We start from the raw sequence: 25132 nt of genomic DNA on the forward strand, positions 1-25132 counted from the left end.
ATTCAGTAGAAGATAAATCTGCCTCTGAGATTCACAATACCTCATCTATCTGAACACTAAAAACATGACTTGACTTAATACAATCTGTCCAAAATCACCCCCGCCTCTGTCCACTACCTTGTGCCCCTGAATACGTCCTTTTCCCTTGAATATGTAAACGTATCTCATCAAGAGAAGAGAAGAGAAGAGAAGAGAAGAGAAGAGAAGAGAAGAGAAGAGAAGAGAAGAGAAGAGAAGAGAAGAGAAGAGAAGAGAAGAGAAGAGAAGAGAAGAGGAGAGAAGAGCAGAGAAGAGTCGTTGGATGTTCCTGTTCTTCACCTGCCGTTCAAACAGCTCCAGGCAGATCGGCGGTGTGTACAGCTCACAGGGTGTTCTCCCTGGAGACTTCCCAAGCCGCCTATTTTTAGATTTTTTATTACCTTCTATTGGTTTGATCTGTTGTTGCCATGGTAACCTATTAAAGTTGTGGTCGGAGCTGTCTCCCGATAAGAACTTGTGTTGGTTTTTCTTTTCTTTTTCGCAGCTCGAGCAGGCATCAACGTTTATTTCACGAGTCTCTGCAGTTTCAACACAGCAGCTGGATCTGTGAGGATAACTGGGGTTTTCGGTGCGATGGGAAAACCCCCACAACTCTGCCTCCGCCTCACACATCAACCAATTAAAATGGTATCTTAGCAACCACAGTCAATATGTCTCTAAGCAACACCATTTTAGCACCGTGCAGGAAACGATAGCTGAGCAGGAGACCTCTGACAGAGAGGAGCACATTCCCCTTCTCGTTGTCCTGCAGTCTCAGTTATCAGAAACTCACTCAAGCTCTCATAGCTCTGCACACAAACACACACACACACACACGCACACACACACACACACACACACACACACACAGAGAGGTCTTATTGCAACTGGGATGTCTTCATCACATGAGCAAAGATGTTAGAGTGGAAAATGGGGGAGGCAGAGAAAAGTGATAAAAGTAAAAACCACAAGAAATGGACTGAGTGCATGTGTGTATATGTGCATGTGTGTGTGTATGTGTGCATGTGTGTGTGAGAGGGTGGGGGGGTCAAGCACTCATGGTGGACTTGTACAGCTGACCACCCGCTGACATCTACCAGTCCATTAGCAGGGGCGCTAACCTGTGCATGGACTCACACGTGCGCACAAACGCACTCTGCACCATCAGCATCAACAGATTTCTCTGCATTGACTTTGTAACGGGAAAAATTCTCTGCAGATAAATAAATGTGGGTCAAAAGGGAAACACACATATTGTGGATTTGAAACGTCGGGTTTGCTGCTACATGCTAACTGGTCCACGCTGTGTGGTTTATGTTGGAGGATTCCGTAGATGCTCTCTGTTCAACCACGACAATGAGTATTCGTTTAAACACAATGTGATTGGCTGAAAACCCCAACACTCCGGTGGCTTCGCTGTGAGAACATTTGTGTTTGCAATCAGGATTGAATGATTCTAAAACAGGAAGCGATGACAGATTAGCAGACATTGGGTGTATTGGAAGGATTTAAGTGGTGGACGTGTGGAGCTGGTCCACGAGCAGGCGCCGAGCCCGAGCCTGTTTCTAAACAGAAGGCGAGCTCGCTAACAGGCATCAGAGACACTGAGGCACCTCAGATAGGACGCCAGCCTCATCGGCTTCCAGAGACTGAACGAGGATGCAGGGAAGGCAAGGAGGAGGATGGAGGTGTGGGAGGCGGGGATAAACAGTAGGGGGGAGCGAAGCTGCTCGGGGGAAAGGGAGATAAAAGGAGGAGAGAGGAGGGAGGCAGGAGGTGGGAGAAACTGGAAGAGGAGCGAGACAGAAGAGGGTAAAGATGAGGAGGATGAGCTGGAGAACAGTGAGCTGAGCTTTGTGGTTCATTTGTGTGTTTTACTATCTCACTCCCTCAAGTCAGTATAAAATCCCTATAAGGAGTTCCCCTCTCTATTCTCTCCTTTCACCCAATTACACACACACACACACACACACACACACACACACACACACACACACACACACACACACAGAGACTATCTTCCTCACTCCCTACAGTCCTCTGCATTATTCATGCATTGGGTGTAACCTCATCAGTCAACACACACCCAGCTGAAAACACAACACACACTCACCCAGTTCCCTCCCTCACACACACACACACACACACACACACGCACACACACACACACACACACAGACACACAAATTATTCATGTCCGCATCATTACCAGCTGTGGGACACACTGAGGATGCAGTCAGTCGGTCGCACACTCCATCACATGCTCACCTGTACAGAACGCCACGCTGACAGACTGGGGGGGGGGGGGGGGGGGGTACAGTAAACGTAACGACAGCGACACGCCGGCTGCTGCTCATCAAATAGTTACCGACACCTTTATACCTGTGAGTGACAATACTAAAGTGTAGCTTCTATACTAGTAACCGCAAGTAATAAGACAAGTGGAGCAAATGCATCTTCTTTATTTAATCATATTGTTTTGCTGCCTCCATCATCATACAGTATTTCCCAATGAACTTGTACCTCAAGTATTCTGATTTGGGTCACATTATGTAGAGACATGATTACATCTTTCACATTTTGTGACATATGACAAATGCCCTACGATCTCTTTCTCTGTGTTTTACATGGCGAGACAGGACCTCAGCTTTAACTGAGGTATGTTCTCTCCAACAATCTTCTACTTATTTATTTATCATTAGAGCCGCTTGTATCAATGATATTTTTACTGTTTTCAGCCACTGACAAAAAGATGTTAAGAATCCCACCTTTTTGGATTGGTTGGTTCAGTCCACGCCATTGAGGTGTATTCTTGTCGAGAGGTCGCCGTGTTGTTGTAGAAGTTGATGATGAAGGAAAAGGACCGCTGACCCAGTACTTACAAGTATAATGATGTTTATTACACAACAGCAGTACAGGTCAAGACAAGCTCCGGAACTTGGAGAAATCACACAGGCCAAAATGGTGAAATCTGAAGTCTCCCTGCAGGGTAAGAAGTTTTATAGGTGGGAGGTGGAACCCCAAGACTAGAGATAACATGACGTCATACAACAGGGTCCTTCATTGTACAGGTCAAGAAGTATTCTAAGGGGGAGAGAGCTAACGAATAACACCTGGAATAGTGTTCAAAGAGAGTTTAAGACGCTTAAGCTTTTAAGATGTCATCATGTTTTATAACCATGTTCAAAAGAGTTATTAGCTGAAATATACCACACCATCACAGAGGTTTACCTTCGTCTTCCCTATCTAATTATAAACTTCTTTGTTTTAGCTGCAGTCAGATTTAAGCTGTAATTATTTCTAAATACGGGGAACGCATCGCTCGGCGTCATGATCTCTCCTTTCCCCCGGCTGCTCTGTGCTTTGCTTTCATTATCATGATCACTGTGGTGGGAGGTTTCACATCAAGGTCTCGTCCTCCACTAAAATGGCTCTTTGAAGTCTTGAGGAGCAAGAAGTCATCTTCTGATTTGTGCTTTGAAAGAGTCCTTGTTTTGAGGTGATGTAGGTTCAAATAAACAGCTTTTGAAGTTGTGATTATTAATTTCCTCCCAGGGCCGAAACCATAGACTGTAAATAAACATGGATGTAGAGTCAGGGTCTGGACCTTTATCTTCTTAATTTCAGTGACAGTGCGACACACAATGACAAAGCATTTACAACGTAAACAGTGCTGCTTTTGAAAATAATTTTCTCATTTAAATGCTACTGCCTCCACCATGTTTGCACCTGTTATCATTTACACATTTACACAAGTACTGTTAGTAGATCACCAGCAAAACTCCCACCAACCAAACGTGCAATCTGTTATAATACACATAGCACTCTCTAGTTGGGATCTGAGTAGATCAAGTCCTAAATCTCCTCCTCAAGAGTTTGCTCATGGATGAGAAGAAAGTGGCAAAAGATCCTTTCTTCTTAGGTGACGGTGACGTCAATTGAATCCTCAAGACGTCAATGAAGACGGAGTCAGCCAGCTGAGTCTCCATGACTTTTAGAATCTCCTTGGCACTGCCAATTTTCTTCACCAGTTCTTTGAACACAGCCTTGTGGATCTTCTCGATATTTTCTACTGTGGTTATGCTCTTTTTATTGGGCTTGATCTGCTGCTTTGCCTTCTCTGAAAGATTTTTGATAATACTGTTCGAATCGATCACAATCGGCGATACTTTGGCCTTCCGTATGGTATACCTTACAAGCCCTGTAATAACCAAGCCAATCTCTATGTGAGCGTAGTTCTGCGATGACATCATTCTTGTTTCACAAGGATGCTGGACTTCAGAAGCCTGTCTTGACTTGACAGTAGCTTTGCACAAACAATGGCTTTGTGTAATTTGATCTGAATCCTCCTTAGGGTCACAAATTCCACAATCACCACTTCCGTCCTCTGAAGATTCATCTCCATAATTTCCATCATCAGAATTTCCATCATCAGAATTTCCATCATCTAAAGATTCATCTCCATAATCAGAATTTCCATCATCAGAATTTCCATCATCTGAAGATTCATCTCCAGAATTTTCATCATCAGAATTCAAACTCTCCTCTGAATCGCTGAGTTGTGAGATGACCCTGAATTCTTCATCCAGCTCCTCTTGAGGGTTCTGGTCTTCTTCATCATATTGGTTGATGGATGAAGTCGTGGCCAGTGTTGGACTTTTGTGATAATCTGATCGTTTTGCTTGCTTAGAAAGACAAGAGACATCAGGATGATGGTTTGGTGGCTGCATTCGTTTGCTTGGACAATCTGGTGCTCTGACAGTTGTTCTACCAAAACGAGGGCTGTGTGAAATAACATCTGAATCCTCTTCAGCAACAGAATTTCCATCGTCAGCATTTCGATCATCTGAACATTCATCTCCTGAATTTCGATCATCAGCACTCCCACTCTCCGCTGAACTTCTGAAACGTGAGATGATCCTGAATTCCTCATCCATGTCCTCATGAGGGTCCTGGTCTTCTTCATCAAAGTGGTTGATGGATGTAGTGGCAACCAGTGGGGGACTTTTGTGATCATCTGATAGTTTTGCTGGGTCAGAAGGACAAAGGACAACAATTCTGCCAAAACGAAGGCTATGTGTAATAACAGAATTTCCATTATAACCCTTTCCATCAACTGAACATTCAACTCCTGAATTTCCATCTTCAGAATTTCCATCATCAAAGTGTTCATCATCAGAATATTCATCTTCAGCATTTCCATCATCAGAATTGTCATCATCTGAATATTCATCGCCAAAATTTCCATCATGGGATTTCCTACTCTCCTCTGACCTTCTCAGATGTGAGATACGTCTGACTTGGTCACCCCTGTCCTGATGAAGGTCCTGGTCTTCTGCTTGACTGTGGCTGGTGGATGAAGTGTCTATCAGGATATCCATCACTGCTTTCTGTGATGTAGAGTAAACGATGTCACAGCTGTCTCTGCTGACCCTTTGTGTTTTCCCCTCCTGGCCGTCCAGTAGGAGTGGAGTTGTGTTGCCTTCTCCTTGCTGCACTACACATTGGCACATCTTCAGACGCAAGCAATTTGTGATATTGCCAATTAGAATGATCATTGCATTTAAAGTTTCTGGAATATCACACCTTCCCTCAGAGGTGTCTGAAAGCATACTGCCGATGCAGTTGTTTATTTTGCTCACTATCTCTCGAGCAATTAACCGGCTGAATTCACACAAGCTCTCACAGTAAGTACTTGAGTCATTCGATAAAATGTGACAGAAGAACTGTGGAAGGATGTCTTTCATGTTCTTCACCACGAAGTCCTCATCTATACCAAAGTAACACTGATCCGGTCGTACAAGTGAATATATCCTCGGGGATTTCTCTTTCCAATCTAAAATGATTGACTTGATGCTTTTTCGGATTTCCCTGGTGGACAGCTGAAGAACCTGTTTGCATAAACTATTCGCAGTGGACCTGTTGATCTCATCTTGGATATGAGACTCAGCCAAGCAGTTCCTGTCCAACACAATTTGGGACAAGGTCACCGGTGGGAAATTCGCGCAGGCAATCAGATCGAGTTTGGGTGGCTCCATGCTGACTGTGTGGTTTACTAACAAGTACCAATCTCCCAAAAGGTTAATAGATCTGTGTTTTCATCTGAATCTTCTACTTTGTTCAGGCAACATCATGATAGGACGTTAATCTATGTTCTCTAGCCTTTGATCAAAGGTGGTATCATAAGGAGAGGAAACTCACCCAACCCTTTGAAGTTAAAAGGTTAAAAGGGTAAAGAAATGGGAAATAAGAAGAGGAAGTAGCAAGAAGAGGAAGTAGGATATTCAAACATACTGGCAGTAATGTACCTTGATGTTGTTTGCCATCCACCAATCTTCTTTGTTCAGTTTATTAGTGGATGGCAACCTACTGTTTTGAGAGTGTGTGAATCAGAGTTATCTAGGTCATATTAAATAATTGTCTCCCTCCGATAATGAAGCTTACTCCCTATTCCAATCATTTCCAAGCTCAGTTCTTCCACTGCATGCATTGCAATTTCCTACTTTAGCTTTTCTCGGTCTCCAACATGCCTGTTACGGTGAAGCATTATGCTCCACTGATGATTTGGCAGTAATCACATAATCCTGCAGGATGTCATTTTATTACGTGCAGTGTGTTACTGTGTTCAGTTTGTCCTATCGTTCCGGTCAAGATGTTCTCCTCTTTGTTGCTCCCATGGCTGTGCACACTGTGCTCACCTCCTGCTGTGCTGCATAAAGATGTCTCCCAGTGTGAGCTACATCCCAGCTGCCATTGTATAATAATGTTTCCTTTGGTTATTGTTTTTCCTTCCGAATTGCCAAGTGAAATGTCCATGACTTCGTTACGATATGGTGCTTAGCCAATAAATCCACCCCTTTATTCCGTTTTATTCCTCTGTGTTCCGGTAACTTCATAAAAGAAGCCACAATTTAGAAAATATAAAAAATATTTTGAAATCTATACAAAGTCTCAGATATCTCATCAACTAAATCTTGCCTGCTTTTGATGAAAATAACTTTAACGACATGATTACTGAGCATGAATCTGACCACGCTTGTAATTGATTTGTAACTCTACCATCACCCTCTGTAAACTAACAAGTTGTCTATTTATGGGTGGGTAGGTAGGTTGATTTAACGTGTGCCCCTAAATGTTCTGCTTGTGCTCCGAATATTGTCAACAGGAGGATATGTGCTGCTTGTAAAAAGAAGTTAGTCTGGGGCCCTGAGTCGTCAGGAGCAGGACGATGAAATGAAAGCGTGTGATCAGTAATTCCTGTCTGTAGTGTCAGCCGTGAGAAAGATGTCAAGCGGCTCTGACCCCGGTCCACTCGGTGTTACTGCGTCTGACCTCTTGACTCATATCAGACTCGTATCCCATCACTACGCTTCCTTCACTTCTCACTTTTTTCTCTTTCTCAGCGTCTTCCCACCGCCTCTGTCTTCCTGTTCTCTCTTCACCGTCAAATTCCTCTTTCACGCAAACTTGTCCGTGTCAACTCCCTCACGTCTCCTCCTTCCCCCAGTCCAACTTTATTCCTTTGACACCCAGCACAGCAGCATCCCGCTTCTTGGTTGCCAGGGAAACGGTAACCTTGGACACCAGGTTTCAGAGAGCTCTTGCTATCGGGGTTTACATCACTGACTGATTTACATGTATATAATATATATATACATGCGTCAGGCTGCTGTGATCGCAGGAAGGATCCAGACTGAGCTCTTGGCTCCAGGTGGACACACACTGATGGAATGAACCTAATCAGATTATAGAGATGTCGACAATATTCTCCCCGACAAAGATTATTTCACATTTCTAATCAATTTACTTGATTTATAATTACTCTATTGCTTATTTACATGATTTCCCTGGTTCTTGGTGAAAGGACGTGTTATGTGTCAGGGAAGAACCCATTAAAATTGTCATATTTAGGGGAGTGATATCTATTGGTGTTTTTAATTTGGTGCAGTTTGAATAAAATGAAAAGGACTAATTGTCCTTGGTGCATTCTACTGAATGTCATCCTAGTTTCCCTGATGTTTTTCTTTGTTTGTAGCTCATTCAATCTTTTCTTTACAAGCAACATTTCCCATTTTCTTCAGCACATTCTCCAATTCCCTTACAGTCATGTGAATTAATCGGGTGTGGCCATGTGCTCGTATGTGAGGGAGAAATCTTCATTAATTTTCTTTAACATTTAATTTGACTATTGAAGAAAGTCTACGACTCATTCAAGCATTAGAATCTTACATTTAACGGATAGAATTTATAGTGTTTTGTTAGTTTGAGGGATCCATAAAAAAGAATCTCATTAAGGGAGCACACAGACTCAACATACTGTAATGGATATAATCTTCATTTGAAACCCATTAAATCCAAATGAATAAGTGATGAACGTTACGCAAGCTGCTTCACCAAGAATCCGATCGCTGCCTCCGACTGAGCTGAGATCTTTTACTCACTTCTCCTCATTCATCACCATCTTCACTCCGACCTCTCACCCAACCTCTCCCCTCTTTCCCTCTCTCCTCCATCCATCATTCTCCACCTTTTTACTCCCTTCACACTGCTCCATCGTTACTGTGTACAGACCTAAACGCCCCCCCTCCGCCCCGTGATCTACTTCACCTTCATCTTCACGCACAAAGAAGGGGATGAAGAGGACGAGGTGGGGGGAGGTGGCGATGGCTCGGGGGCGGAAGAAGACAATAGAGAGCGGAGATGAAAGAGGAGAAGATGAGAGAAAGGAGAGGTGAGAGGAAGAGGAGATGGGGAGGGGGAGGAGGATGAGGGGCAGCTACGAGCCTCATGGAGGGTCACTCACCGGCACAAAACAATTTCCTGAACTGATTTGAAAAAAAGGACTTGGGCTTAACAAGATTTGAGTGTGCGTGACTGATTGTGCGTGTGTGTGCGTGTGTCAGAGTGTGTGTGTGTGTGTGTGTGTGTGTGTGTGTGTGTGTGTGTGTGTGTGTGTGTGTGTGTGTGCGTGCAGAGTCATCAGAGTGTGTTGGCTCGCTCAGTGAAAGCTCGAAAAAAAAATTGCTAATGACATTGGCTCATTAAACACAGCAGCATTTATACAGGACAGATAGGACAGGAGATTGAATTAATTCTCCCTCTTCTCTTTTTGTTGCCTGCTCATCACCACTCACACACACACTCACACACACACACACACACACACACACACACACACACACACACACACACACACACACACACACACACACACACACACACACACACACTCACTCACACACACCCCACCTGACGAGGAGCCAATTAAAAAAGGTTTACTGGAACCACTTCAGATTCTGTTATTGCTGTAAAAAGCTGTCACACAAAAAGAAAAGGAGACAAACAGGTGAAAGAACGCTGGATTTGAAGTGTGAGCTCCATATTACATATTTAGATTATTTGTTCATGAAAATTGTGAGCCGTCATTTGGGAGCGTGACTGAAACGCTGCTGCAGCGAAGAGGAGGCAGACTCGCAGGAGGGTTTTCCTCTGAATCCGTCACGGACAAACAAATTCTCTGTCAGCCTCTCTTTTCCCCAAAGTTTGTATTCTTCAGCTGTCTTCACTGCTCACAGCTCCCGATGCAGAACAATCTTTGGTCTCGATCAAAAAATGATGAACTGAGCATCGCCAGGAGGAACCACAGTAAAGTATGAAAAGTGTCACGGGGACGTCAGAGCTTTCTAATAAGGCCTGAGGTCCGTTCTGCATCTGGATGAAGACACCAGCGAAATACGCTTGCAAATACAAAACTCGGCGAAAAGTTGGCAGAGCAACGTTTTGTCCTAACAAGCTGACACCAACTCAACCGATCGCCATGACAACTGTTCCCGACCTCCATGGCAACTGTCACTACAGTGACTTAGGGAGCCCTTCATGTGATGCCAAGTTGACATGAGCTGCAATAGGATGTGAAAATATAATATTTGTCTTTTCAATGTTAATATCAGACAATATAAAGATGAATGACTCTTCACCAAAAGTGAAGTCACCCTGCAATATATTTTATAAACCTTGCCTCCTCCGTGTTATTGGATGAGACCTGGCCCAAGTAACAAGTGAAAGTACACATCAAAAGGTTTTCTGGTTATTTGACGCTCTAAAAATAGGGGTCGTACGTCACGATTGACAGCTGAGACTGACTGTGATTGGACGAGTGCATGTATTGGCAAGACCTCAATAACCTGACCCCATCCCCCGAGCGCTGCTGTAGGAGGTGGAGACAAGTCGTTTGGGTTTTTTCCACATCGTTATTTTTCAGGGGAAGAGCAGAACTGGTAAAGCCCCTGCGCTCACACTCAACTAGCATCTGTTGGTGCTCGATCCGTGCGCTTGTGCTCAGATATTTCGTTCCCTGGACAGATTTCCTGTCTTACAGCTCCGGCTCCTTTTCTCACGCTCACACTGCTTCCGTGTGAGCGTGAGAGGAGGAGCTGAATCCTCCCAAGCAACTAAATATGTGGCTGAAAGCGCACAGTGTTTGAATCTGAATGCGAGCGCAGGGATTTGAGGGACACTGTTACTAAAAGTCTGAACATGAAATCAATGAGTGCTGCTCTCAAACTGAAAGACCACGCTCTTGAATGAAGACAAGGAAAACACACAGCCTATGGTCACTACATTAATAAATCAATAATATGCAGTGAATAACTCATATAAAGCAAAGGGCACAAATCTAATTCTACCATCTGAAGATAATTACGTCTTTGAAATGTCCCCTCTAATTCTCTCGTTATTAGCAGGATAATTGCAATAAATATGCTGTGATCTGAGAGGTCAGAGGTGATCTGAGTTTATTAATCACCAGTAATTACTTTATGATTTGCTTATTTGCAGAATCCCATGAGCTCCAGGCAGCGGCGACTGCTTCCGCTAATTGATACCTCGACAGGCAAAATAATGAATACTGCATGAAGTGGATGGAAATATCACATTTGCATGAATTATTGGTGTGTTGCTCGTCCCTCTGGGAGAATGCAGCGGTGGAGGATGAGCGATGGCGACACAGACAGCGAGTATCAGCATCTCTATAACTGTCCGTCAGGTCCAATGCACATCAGATGCTTTTCTTTCTCAGATTTATTGTCTATTGAGAAACGGTGGAGAAGGTGGTGCAGGTATTACAATGGCTACTGTAGCGTGTTTTTAATCCATGAGCAGCACTATACTCTGTAATTTTATTCATCCTGTTTCACATCGCAGGAATTTGGCGAGGTCTCCGCAGCATAATAGAGCCAAGACTGCTGGGGTATAAATTTCAGATGACTCATTTTATTCTCACTGCAAACTCCCTTCAGGTTCCAACACAGTGCTTTAAAGTAACAGAGAAAAGCCCTTCAGTGCAGAACAGACTCGGCCAGCAGCCAGGTACAGAGTCGGCTCACCTGCTCCACTTAATCTCTCTGCGTCTCTATTCACAGAGGTGGATGGAGAACTAATCAATTCTCACAGGGATGTAAAAGGCCAGGGCTCCGGCCGCAGCATTCTGCCCGAGCTCATGTCACGCTCTGTCTTTAAACTCCACCCACTCACATCTGCTTCGCCCTGGAGATTCTCTGCAGTTGTGATGGTGCTTCAGCTCTTTGCATGCATCAGTTTCCTCGGTGTCTCACTCGTGATGTATTGATTCTCCGAAAAGGAACGATTAGCATTGGTGAACGCAAAGAGAAAGTTAGTGGTAGGAACGATGAGACCAAACGTACAGGGAGAAGGTATCGAATGGATCTATTGATTCCAGCTTTGAGTTTGGTGAGATGTGGTCACGTGATACTAATTCAATAAAAGGAGACCAGTGCTCTGTAGCAGCGTTGGCTGGGATTCATCGACGTGATAAAAGAAAAAAGGGGTCTGTCTGTTTGAACAGAGAAAATGAACGAACTGGTTCACTTTTATAATTCCGTTGCAGATGTATTATCAATATAGTTTTACTCCCAGCAAAATACACATCATCATCGTTCAAATATTATATCATCAGAGGTGATGACGGCAGGAATCCTACAGCCGCCTCTACTTCTTTATCTCTCTATATTGTTTTATGCCGTCTCTACTTCCTGAGACCACCTTATTGGCTCGATCCGAAGAATCTTTCACATTTTGGTTTGAACTAAACAGAAAAGTTTGAAGCTCAGCACAAAACAAGGCTGGTGTGAAAGTGTCGTAAATCTAAAAATAGCTCACAATACTGAGATCCTTCTGTTGCTGTACCGTGAGTGGCCACTGGGAATCAGGGGCAGCATAAATCAAAAAATGACAATGACAGAAAAGTCATTTAAACTCCAAACCTTTACACACCGACATCTTATCTCCAGCTGTAGTTTCCAATACTTTAACACTGAGTATCTGCAGAAGTTCTGATACTGTGTCTGATAACCAGGATCTGCTGTGGCACGCGAAACTGACAGGCAATGAATGTCCCGGAGTGGAAACCCTGAATATTTTGCCTATTTGCTTTCGGATGAAAACACACAAAGTTTCTCAAAGTAAAACCACAACTGATTAAAACTGAGCAACAGCGGAGTTTCAACTGGAAATCTTCAATCAAAAGAAAGTGCTTACAGGAGACAGGAGCAGCGTCTAGACTGCTTTTGAGACGTGGATATTTTATCGTCTCGAGTCTTTTTCTCTGCAGTGAAGTCGACTTTAGCCTCGCTGCCAAAAACACACTCTCACAAATCCTCCACCAGTATTTAACTGGTCAGCAGCGTCCGGGCTTCAGTTTGTCGATTTGACTTCTAGAGGCAGCAGGCCGCTCCGCTCTCAACACAACACTCCTCCTCACTGCCCGCAGCAGACTCTAGAATAACATCCCAGCTCCCAGGACAGAAGAGCAGAGAGAGAGCGTGTACGTGGAACAGCGACGGAACAAGAGAGACACTTGACTGATTGATTAAACAACGACTGCTCGTTAGAGGGAAAGTAGCCTTGAGTTCTGCTGAATGGCTGCAGCTGAGAGACAGATAAAGACCGAGCTGCTGGATGGAGATATAGAGACACACACACACACACACATGCACACACACACACACACACACGCACAAGAACACGTTCACGGACAAGCACACACACAGACACGCACGCACACACACACACACACACACACACACACACACACACACACACACACACACACACACACACACACTCACTCAAAGAGGCTGGAACATGAACATGGATATCAGAATGGGGCTGTGCACCAGCTGCTATATATAGCACATGGGAAAAACTAGGATAACACATTACAGCTCTGCAGCTGACTGCCATACACACACACACACACACATGTTTGTATTTCGATCTTAGAGAGGACACTCATTGACATAAAACCTTCCCTAGCCCTTAACCTGAACCTGATTCTAACCCTAACACCAAGTCTTACACCTCAAACAGTCCATTGAGAAATGAGGGCCGGTCAAAATGTCCTCACTCTGGAGGGTCGATACTTAAATAGGCTTCACAAATATAAGTGCATAGATATTATATATTATTATTATGTATAAAGTACAGTAACACACACACACACACACACACTCTTACCTTCTTGGTGAAGTCCATGGCTTTAAGGATGGAAAGATTGAGTGTTTCCAACGAGGCCAGAACTCCCTCATAGTCGCCCATGTGTTTAGCAAAGTAGTCTTCACACAGAAACACACACGCACACGCACACACACACAGAAACACACACTGTAATTGGAACATGACAAGGTTTGCACAACTTTAAGAGTCACAAAGTAATTTGCGACGGTTAACTGGAATTAATGAGCTAAATTAAGATATTTTCCTGACAAAATAATTGCATTTCAACGGAGAAATTCTTTTCAATAATAGATAAGACAGAGAATGAGGGCAGCGGCAGGTGTGTGTGTGTGTGTGTGTGTGTGTGTGTGTGTGTGTGTGTGTGTGTGTGTGTGTGTGTGTGTGTGTGTGTGTGTATGTGGTCACACTTACCACAGAGTTCCTTCGTGTCAACATTACTATCAAAGCATGGAAGTGGAGCAGCAGAGGGAGAAAAAGGAAGGAAGGATGTAAGGAAGGAAGGAAGGAAGGAAGAAGGGAAGGAAAGGGAGAAGTATAAGAGCAGGGTCAGAAACTGAGGAAAGGCTTTTGGCATTTAGGCATAAATACAGGACGGATAGGACAGGACATTTAATGATTGAATGAATCCTTCTCTTTTTGTTGCTTGCTCATCACCTCAACACACACACACACACACACACACACACACACACACACACACACACACACACACACACACACACACACACACACACACACACACACACACACACACACACACACACACACAGTCTTTGGCAGGCAGCGAGCAGCCTAACGAGACTGACAGGAGTCTGACTCAATCTGCCATCATTCATGCTCAGCTGGACGGTGAATTCTGCTCTGGAGTAAAGGAGACTGTCCCCGGTCGACTGACCAGGAGAGAAACGCAGCGTTCAGACCTGCACTGACTCTGCAGACATGGTCCAGAGGGGCTGAAGGTGAGAAGACAACAGACTGGGGACATTCTCTGGAGTTTCTCTTGCCGGCATTCTAGTAAAAGCTCTGGATAATGTCTGAATACGTGTAACAGAAGATTCTCCGGAAGAGAGTGGGGGTGTTGATGACGTTTCTAACACAAAACCGGCGCAGAACAAATATAGGGCCGACATCAGTGTCAATATGTTGTTCATAGCAATTTTTCTTTGCAGTAAAATGTAAACGTCTCGCCCTGCATGCTTTGCCACGCCTCACGCCGAGTGGTTTGACGTGTTTCATCCCAGAATCTCCTGCTCTGGATCTCATTTTCTGGAGTTCATCTATGAAACCGGCTGTAGAGGAGAACGAGGGAGGAGCAGCATGGAGGAAGAGAAGGGGAAAAGAAGATCCTCTCTTCTTCATGCAGCCAAAACAGGGATGAGATGTAACTGATGATGGGAGAACTGAGGAGAGAGAACAGACTGACGGAAAGACGCCATCTGTTCATCTTCATCATAAATGACTGTTCGGAAAAAGGAGAAGGTTCTTGGAATAAATCAGGAAATATTTGAGATATCAGCAGGTTATTGCTTTGCTTTCTCTGGTTGACCCTTGATGAACGGGCTGATTTGTTAATGGCTCATATGATTTTATTAAGCTGCAGTTAGATTTCCTCCTGCAGAGCGTCTGCCAGCATGAGTCCTGATCTATCCCTGTGACAGATGGGCTTTAAAAGTCCGGTTCTATCCAACATCAAATGTACTTCCCTGTTTATTCAGTTGGCTAAAATAACAGAGGCAGATTGTTTACTATCCAAACGGCGCTTCCAGATGTCCGCTGCATTTTCACACAGGAAATAAACCGGTAATTATGTGGTTCTCTGCGACCGACGCAGGCCCCCCCGGGGCTTGGTAATAATATTCAAGTCACATTAATCCTGGGGTTTAAAACATATCGTTGGCAAGAAGAGTCAGCGTATGTTTCTATGACATTAGATTTCATTAAAATCATACATCTATTTAAATGCAGAGTGCTGATTCGGTGCTTTCACACAGAATCTTAGTGAAGTCTGATGTGTTTTATGCACAATAAAGAAAAACTCAACTGATTTTAATCATTAAGTTCAATTTACTGCTCAACTTGAAAGAATAATCTTGATTCCGCCATTGAAGTGGACGAGCGTTTCCGAGGCTGAGAGGATCGACAGCGAAATCAAGTTGCATTATGGGACATAGAGGATCCAGTATTTTCTGAACTTAACCTGTGGTAGGAACTAAAACACAGCTTTCACGTTTCTTTAAAACAATGTGACTGTATTTTCACCCATTTGGACCTGATGCAGTGTATACGTGTCTACACCTTCAAAACCGTGTGCGACGTTTGTGTGCCTCTCCCTTTAGAAACAGATGAAACGTGCAGGTTTGATATGATGTCACCTTTTCAAGACTTATGACTGAAGAAAAACATTGTGTTTCACTGAAATACTCCCAGAAGAGGCGGAGTGCATTATGGAAAATGTAGTTTGTTTGTTTGTTGGAGATGTTAGTCGGCAGAAAAGTAGCGTTTCAGACGATGATGAACGATCTGAGCGAGGAGAGCGATATTGAAGCAGATTAGAGCTGAGGTGCATCGGATAAAACAACAATGAGGAAGATGCAGATAAAGAGACGTGTTCGAGGGAAACAAGGGGATGTCAGCTTTAATGGTTCTCTAAAAACTGTTCACGAACTTTGGGGAAGAGGTAATAAGTCTCACTTAAAGTCTAATGTTTCAGCCACCTTATTTATCCCTATTTATTGTCTCAATCTGCTTCAGAGACTGAGAAATTAAAGATTTTGTAACGTAGATTTGCTGCCTTCATGGGTTAAAATGTGTTTCCCAGGCGGAGAAGGTCAAATGCAAAAATACAACTGAGTTGCATTATGGGACATTGAAGCTGATCTGCACTAGGGACTAAAACGAAAGATGTATTTTTTGTTTGTTGAACAACATCAACCATTTCTTTAAAAAGTGTGAGTCTCCTCTTTAAGGGAAACCCCACATTACAATTCTGTAGTACTCCTTTAATTGTTGTAGCTACAGTATTATAAGTTATAAACTCTTTGTGTTACTTTAGACAGAAATACTAAATACTACATGTGTGCAGAATTTATCTCCTTTGCCTTAGTGTAAAAGTTATCATATCTAATTATTCTCCAAAAGATTTTCAGTTGATTGTCAGTGAACATTTCAACTGTCCTTTTTATGTAATTTGAGCTTCTAGAACTTCATAGTTTGTTGAACTGACTAAACAATAAATCAGACTTGTGATTTCCTCACTGACTCCGAGTAAAATCCATTTATTAGGTGCTGGAGAAAACAAATTAAAACCCTCCTGACGTTTGTATTTCAGCTCAGAGCTCATGTCTCCTGCAACATTACAGCACAAGCACTTCAAACCAGTCAGAACCGTGAGACTGAGAGAACAGAGTGATGAGGAGAGAAAGATGGAAACCTGAGGAAACGACGACAGATGGAGTTAGATGTACGACTGGAGGCAGGACATCACTCAGTCTCCTCCTCATCCCTCCATCCCATCCATCAACTTCCTGCTACAACAGGAAACTCTTACGCCGTCAATCCTGCTTTCACTGGGACCAATCAATAACCCTATCTGCCGTCACGTGACCCTGCCGAGGCCTGGCGTGCAGCGAGGCCACTTAACTGTAATGAGCAGAAACTTTTTTGACTGCGTCCACTGCAGCGAGTAAGATTTATAAAGTCTTTCCAGAGGCAAGATGGCTGACGTCAGTTGGTTGCATGGTTCACTTCCTGCGCTGATTTAAAAGGGAAAAAAAGGCTGAGCCCTGTGGAGGAGTTTTATATATAAATATATTGAACCTAATCCAATTCTACAACAGCTATAAAGGTCAGCGTTTGTTCTGCGTGGTTTCCTTTTTGTTCGAGGACCTGCAGGTTTCAGAGGTGGAAACCTGCAGGTCCCCCCCCCCCCGATTACTGACCATGCTGATTATAAATGGGTCAATACATTGACTTATTGAAGGCCAATCAAAAGAGTATCCCGAGGACAAGTAGCCACAGGAAGGTTTAAAGTCCTGGAGGATCCGGAGCACTAATGCAAAACTAAATTTGAATGAGAAGAAAAGCAGAAAAGAAAGTGACAGATGTAGAAACAGGAAACGCTGCTGTTCCCTCAGTCGCTTCTTTCTTTGTTTCATCCCACTGTCTTTTTTTATTTCTCATTTTCGCGCTCGTCGTTAAACGTGAAGGTTTCGCTTACTAAAGGTTTTTCCATAAAAAACTGCTTTTCCACACACACACACACACACACATGCACATGCACACGCACGCACGCACGCACGCACACACACACACACACACACACACACACACACACACACACACACACACACACACACACACACACACACACACACACACACACACACACACAGAGTGAGAGACACACACTTTGAAAAAATGTGGTGTGAGGCTTTGCAGCTGCATGCATCTTTCATCTTTTTCATAATTGATAGTGAGATGTGATCAAAAACAAAAGTCACGGTGGAGTGAGCACACACACACACACACACACACACACACACACACACACACAAATACATGCACACGTATTTCATGCAGGAGCTAAGCAGTGTTGCTGTAGGCAGAGAGACACACACAGACACAGACACACACGAGCATGCAGCAGTAGTGAGTGCTGACCTGGTGTTATCAGAGTCGATGGTGTGGAACAGCTTCTCCAGCTCCTCCTCGTTCAGCGTGCCGTCAGAGAAGAACGCCTGGAACTCGTCCAGAGACAGTTTACCATCATCTGCAGAGACACACACACACACACACACACACACACACACACACACACACACACACACACACACACACACACACACACACAGAGTTAAATCATGAGTTCAATATCACACAATTTTAACAGTATGATCACAACATAGTATTATTATGGGGGAACTGTCAGTTTAAGTTATCGTGTAAATTACTTTACCTGTTAAAGGGGATTGAAGGAAATAAAGTAACATGTAAATAGTGAAGCTGCTCAACCCCCCCACCTGTATTACATCAGTAATACTATATTCATCCTGTTCAATGTCTTTTCCAACAAACATTTGTTGAAATCTTTAAGGTCATTGATAAAAGTCTGTGGTTTTGGATCAATTTCTTCAGTCAAAGTGTTTATTTCTCACATATTTTAAGCCGATAACGAATCAGGTCTTGTCACTGACTCTTGATAGTTGACACTTAAACATTTAACTTTATTATGAATCAGTCTCTAAAACAAGAAAACACATATATGAACACAAAATGTAGAATTTTAATTAAGAAAATGTCATGTTTTCTATGTTGTTTGTTCTGTAAAATTAAAGAATCCATATTGGTTTGAACGGCAAGTTCTGATGCTGGTATCTCTGTGAAAGTCTCATATCGGCTGATATTTATACCTGTTTGCTGTTGCATGTTCCCACCCTCACAAAAACACACACACACACACACACACACAAACACACACACATACACACGCTCCATGTGAACTCTGCCACGAGTGCTTTCTCAATCTGCTGTGAAATCAATCCGGCATGTGCTTGGTTTTTCTCCAACACTTTCACTTTATCCCTGCGGTCTGTCTGTCTGTCTCTGTGCTTTGGTAAGAACACAAAGCAAAATGAAATCCCAAACCTCAAGGCCTTCTGAAGAAGCATCGATCACCAGCAAGCTCGTGAAGTGAGACTGGATCTTGTTGTGTAAACTCCAGCAAATGTATTTTAATTATTTCAATGTAACATGGACAATGACTGACGCCTTTATACGAATCTGAGACAGAGTTTTCATTTAGTGGGGAAGTTGCACAATATGTTAATACGATTGTGAACACAAGCAGAAAGAATAAGCTGCAGGATCTATTTGACTACAGCTGTTTACAAGTTTAACATTTTAAATCCCCTGAATCAAACACTTAGCGCTGTCCTTGCTCTCTGTGCCAACCGTCAGCATCGCCTCTGCTCGCTGTCGGGGGTTTGTCACCTTGCTGTAATAAAGACAAGAGCGTAACTAATCAGTGCTTCCTGCAAAGATCAATCACATTTTCTTTTGATTGAAGACTTTGTTCCCAGAGTGCTTCACTCCCTCCACGAGATTGTTTTTCAATCATGCACGTTCAACCTTAATCCTTGTTCCGCACAGAGAAATGTCAAACCCACAACACTATGAGAACCCCCCTTTAAAACGGTTAGAGGCTCAGTACGGCTCAATATAAAACTGACGTGAACTCCGAGTTCGGAAAGAGAAGCCAAGGCTGAAACGTGTCATCTCTCCAATGAACAGCAGAGGGCGAAATAAGGAGTAACATTCTATTTTTCGAACTGGTTTATGGTCTCAATGGCTCTTTTCACTTCTCCAGATCATCCAATGGGTGCTAGTGTAGGCGGGGCTTAAGCAGTCAGACTCCATCCCTTATACGTCCAAATATGGTTCCTTATGTTTTCACAAAACCAAAATGGACAAAATTGGCTAAACTCGCCTCAGTTTGACAAAACAATAGTTGGAAAGTTTTGCTGAAATATGTGGTTGAAAGTTTCCCGTCTGTTCCCAGGTGAGGTCAGAGGATATGCTCCTGTTACCAAACCCAACATGGTGTCCTAAGGCTAGAATAAACTTGTACATCACTGTGGTGAAGTCAAAACACAGCAGGGCAGAAAGAAAGAAAACTGTATTTTCATGGTGTGTTTCTGAAAAACCCAGAGAAAGTCTTTACTTCTTCAGGCCTTTATGGTGGATATGCTTCTGGGTCTCATGAGGGGCAATTATAAGCTCCTTTATGGAGCCTCTGTGTACAATGTACTTAGAGTACAAAAATGTGTGGCTCTATTTTTCTAAGTATAGGACTTATATTCATACTGGACATTTCTGCAGTACAAAAAGTACTGCACTCAAAAGTGTAAGACTGTGGTGGTCTCATTCTTTTCCAGCAATAATGTTTTTACATGATTAGATCATTCTGGAGCATAAAGACTTTAAAAGGATCACGTGTGTGCACCTAACTACATATACTGCAGATTATAAATATAAATATACACAGCGACGTCTCTTTTTGCTGCTTGATTTATGATCCAGTCTGAGATTTTCTGTGGCCGACTCCTCAGAAGGGAGTGGTTATCCGTGGCTTTGAGTAAACCCTGTATCTGCCTGCCTGTACTGTACGCCTGAGTGTCTAGCTCACCACATGATGCAGAGCTAGATATCAAATATTAATTTCCTTGCCCTCAAAGTGTGGTTGTCCTTGAGCGTGGCTGACTGGATGCAGCAGGTTGAGCTATGGGACCACTGCAGAGCGCTGGGGAAACCACAGGGGCAGGAGGACTGCGGCTTTCCAGAAAGGCTGAATTCAAATGTGCTGCTCTACACTTTCCCTCTCCCCACTCCCAGTCGCAGCATTAGGGAACAAAATGTTTATGCATTTTCTCATTGTAACCTAAAGGATTGATTCATTTTTTCTTTCTGCGGTTGTTTTCTGGCCTCAGCTTTTGGTCGATGACCCATATCAAGCACAAGTGGCCCTTTCTTGTTTGGTTTGAGTTCTGACCACTCAGGAGAAAAGACGTCACATGAATTATGGATACAGACTTCTAAGAATTCCACAAGAAAGGACCAGTTCCATATTTGTACAGCTCATGTCCTACTTTCTGTGGGGTGCAGCGTCGCCTCACACAGAGAAGATTCACGGTTCAAATCAGCCAGGGTCTTTCTGTGTGGAGTCTCTCTGGGCTGTACCATCTCCTCCCATAGTCCAAACACATGAAAACTGGAGTTAAATTAAATGAAGACTCTACATTGTCTGATTGTCTGTGTGTATCCACCCTGTGTTACGCTGCCGACCTGTCCAGGATGTAAACTCTCGCGCGATGTCAGCAAGAATCTCCTCCAGCCCCCCAGCAGCTCTTAAAAGATAAGCTGTGTGGACAATGGATGGTTCTCCTGATTCCCTAAACCTCACTACAGCAAAGTTTTATTTGCTGAAATCCTCTTCAGGTCCCGATCGATAAAAGCAGTTGACTGAAAGAACAGGAAAACACATCGGTGTCTGTGGCCCTGGCAGGACTGTAATAAACAAGACCCGGCATTTCATTCAGACTGAAAACCAATCAGTCGCCCACCGGCCTCGGAGTCTTCACGAGCCGGAGAGACGAACACAAAGCTGCAACACAACAAAGCAACGACGATAGACAGACTTTAGCGAGCGAGTCACAGGAGTTGTCAGTCAGTGTAGTTCATTTGTTTTGGGGGGGTAGCTTTGACGTTGGGGGGCCAATAGGCAGAGTTGGGATGTTTCAGTTGTATATTTTCAAAGTGAAGCCCTCTCTCGTTAGCTTTTCCAGGATTACGTGGATTATGATTGTGGATCGTGTGTCGGAGGTCGCAATGGTGGATCCAGTTCGGTGGATTCTGTATCGTGCCAGCTGATCGTCGTTGTAATGGAGGATCCTTTGTCGCGTTGGCATCGGATGATGAGGGACCACGACCGAGGCGGCAGCTGATAATGGATTCTAACTGGCGGCGGTGGACAATGACTGTGGATTATAGTGGATCCCATCCTGATGCTGGATCGTGGTCTTGCTGCTGGCCAGAGACTGTGATTGCAGCGGGACTGCCTGACACATAGTATTGAAAAATGTTTAGCCTAATGGATGCTGCTAAAAATCCTGATGATGTTTTCTTACACCTGACATCTATTGCACTTCTGTCCGTCCTGAGAGAGGGATCCCTCACATGTGGCTCTCTCTGAGGTTTCTACATATTTTTACCTGTGAAAAGGGTTTTTAGTAGTTTTTCCTTACTCTTGTTGAGGGTTAAGGACAGAGGATGTCACACAATGTTAAAGCCCCATGAGACGAATTGTTATTTGTGAATGTGGGCTATACAAATAAAACTTGATTGATTGATTGATTGATTGATTGATTGATTGATTGATTACCAACCCTAGCTTTAATAATATTATATTATTACCCTATAAGTCCCTTCATATACTTTATCCTCCCTCTCCCTCCTCATGAGAGAAACACAAAGTCCTCTCAGGCTCTCATGGTGTCGTGCCGTGTCGGTTTCTGCTGCACACAAAGACAAGCCGTCATTTAGAGACGCTTGGCATAACCTTTCCGTGACAGGAGGCATGTTTGTTTGCGGCCGGCTTCTGAAATGTCACTTCTTGCCTTCGCAGCCGCAGCAGCAGTCGGTCGCATTGTCCCCGTCCGCCCGGGCTCGACTGTTTATTCAGCCTCTGTGGCCACGACTGTTTCCAACCTGTCCCTCTCTGGTGCAGCAGCCGAGCCGCACTGAGAGCCGAGGCAGTGGTGTTTAATTCAGCGGTGACCCAATTTACTGCTCGCTGCCAGCTAGCCCGGTTAGACTCACTTAGGAAATCTCCAGTAACACACCAGAAACACAGAAACACACACACACACACACCAGTCAGCCGGAGCAGATAGTGAGCTACCCCCATTTCCTGAAGGATAAAATACAAACACAAATTACGTGTCTGACAAAAAACTACAGCTCCTCTTATTCCTGCTCCACTTTGTCCCACTTATGTGTTTTTTTTAACACATGACGTACTCTCACACAAACTGTTATATATAAGGGGATATTTCTCTTTTTAAGCTTTGCTCCCTCATCATACACGACTGCATCAACTGAACATTCAAGCTGATTCCCATCATCTGAGTCCTGGTGCTGTAGCCACCAATTCAACCTGAAACGCATCGAAGAAAACCCCAATGTAAATAATTTACAACGACCACTCTCCACTAAGCTCTAACGTCGGCTACGAAGGAGGTGACGCAACGTCCACGAGCCTCCGGTCTCCTCCAATGGAAGAACTGACGATCCGCTCTGTTCGCTGACATTATGGTTGTTTGACCGTCCAAAATGGCTGATGGAGGGAAATCATTTAGATAAAAAGGGAACTTCATACTGGAAGATGACAGCTGCAACAAGAGGGAGATGGGAACAGGCAAAACATCGACTGAAGATTTGGGGCTAAAGTAAAAGAGAGAGAGAAAGTTAAACTGTGTATTTTGTCTACATGACTTTAAAACATATTATGGTAATAGTGTTTTCACTCTGTAGCTGTTGTAACTTGTTGTAAATTGTTGTATACAAGTAAATTATGTTGTAGACCATTGTTATAAAGTAGTGGATTACAACTTAGTATTTAAGTATTGAGCATTACCTGAGAATTGTATGCAACCCTTAATTTGGACCCCACAACTTTTCAGAGGAAAATATTTTACTTTTTTACAGCTTCAATCTCCTATCTACGATAATATCCGCTTCAAATACACTGTGTCCTGTTTACATGTTGATGTATTAGTGATAATCCGATGATACAAAAGGGTCTTAAGGAGAAAACATAATCCACCGGCCAATTAAAAATATCTGCAAACACCCCACCACTTCTCTATCACATAATCACATAATCACATAATGGGAAATTAATGAAAAATGTCCAAATGTTTTTTTAATGTTCTGCTCCGGGAATGAAATGATTACAGACAAACAGACACAGACAGATGGACAGATGAACGGACAAACTGATCACTGGGTTCTGCAGTGTGGATTCAAGATTAAAGATTTAAAATCTGTTATAAACTCTTAAAAAGAATAGTTTGTTTTTTAATGGTAGTGGTGTAAGGTTTGACACCAGTGGCCTGAGCTGAGACCTTTGTGAACTTGAAGTTAGATAATATGAGACATTATTTGGTCACACCTTTAATGGGATAGTGTGATCCAATGTGTCAAATCCTTCAGAGGGTCTAGAGGACGACCTCTCACCACTCGCCAGCCTCTCCGGACCCGGCCCTGTTCAGTTATTTTTGGCTAATAACACCAGACATCAAGCCACAACTTCCTCTCTACAACACAAACACATTATGGTTTCAGAGCTGCTGGTCGTTTGGAATTCTTCACCCTCACACGAAGCCATCAAAGCTGTTTTCCTGTTTCCAGTCTGCTGAGTTACACTAACTGGTAGTGGTGGCTTGCTATTTATTGTTTGAAGATCAGAGGAGAGCTAATCTTATCGTCCAATTCTTAGAGGGCAAGTGAGACAAGTGAGCTCAGAGCACCAAGTCGAAAACCTTTGCAAACCTGCGTCACAGTTCTGTCAGATCTGGTGGAGGATTAAAATTTGATTGATAAATCGTGAATAAATTCAATAACAATTACTACAAATCTTAGAGCAGTTGATTAAGAATTATCTGGATAATAATAAAAAAAAAAATCTCCCCCTCACATTATCCAGAACGAATGAAACCCGGCTTTGTTTCCTTTTAATGTCAATAGGTGTCATTACAGCGTCGAGAGGAGGCGTCACAAACACGATGACATTTTCATATCTCTCTTTTCATCAAAGCTCTTCATCATGAAAATACCACAAACCAAATCATGCAATTAAAAACCTCGGTGTTCAGCCAATCATGGGAAAAGGCAGATCTGCATAATCACGGTGCAGATTACAGGTGGTGAAACGCCGCAGCCTGTCGTTTCCACCCCATAGAACAGCAGGGAGCTGATTCACGAGAGATCGGAAATGTGATTCACTTGTCTGTGTTGTCTGCACTTG

The 25132-nt window shown here is 43.4% G+C and overlaps 1 protein-coding gene across 1 annotated transcript in view; it reads right to left on the reverse strand.

The window, feature by feature from the left end:
* Positions 1 to 25132, reverse strand: part of necab2 (N-terminal EF-hand calcium binding protein 2) — a 100754-nt gene that overhangs the window by 48616 nt on the left and 27006 nt on the right. Inside the window, exons 3-5 of the mRNA XM_061077152.1 lie at positions 18211 to 18319; positions 13963 to 13988; positions 13552 to 13649 (exon numbers count right to left, since the gene is read on the reverse strand). Of these exons, the coding sequence (XP_060933135.1) occupies positions 13552 to 13649; positions 13963 to 13988; positions 18211 to 18319 (233 nt within the window). The remainder of the gene's footprint in view (positions 1 to 13551; positions 13650 to 13962; positions 13989 to 18210; positions 18320 to 25132) is intronic.

This window comes from Limanda limanda, chromosome 8, assembly GCF_963576545.1.
Source record: "Limanda limanda chromosome 8, fLimLim1.1, whole genome shotgun sequence".
In the NCBI taxonomy this organism is placed as follows: Eukaryota; Metazoa; Chordata; class Actinopteri; order Pleuronectiformes; family Pleuronectidae; genus Limanda; species Limanda limanda.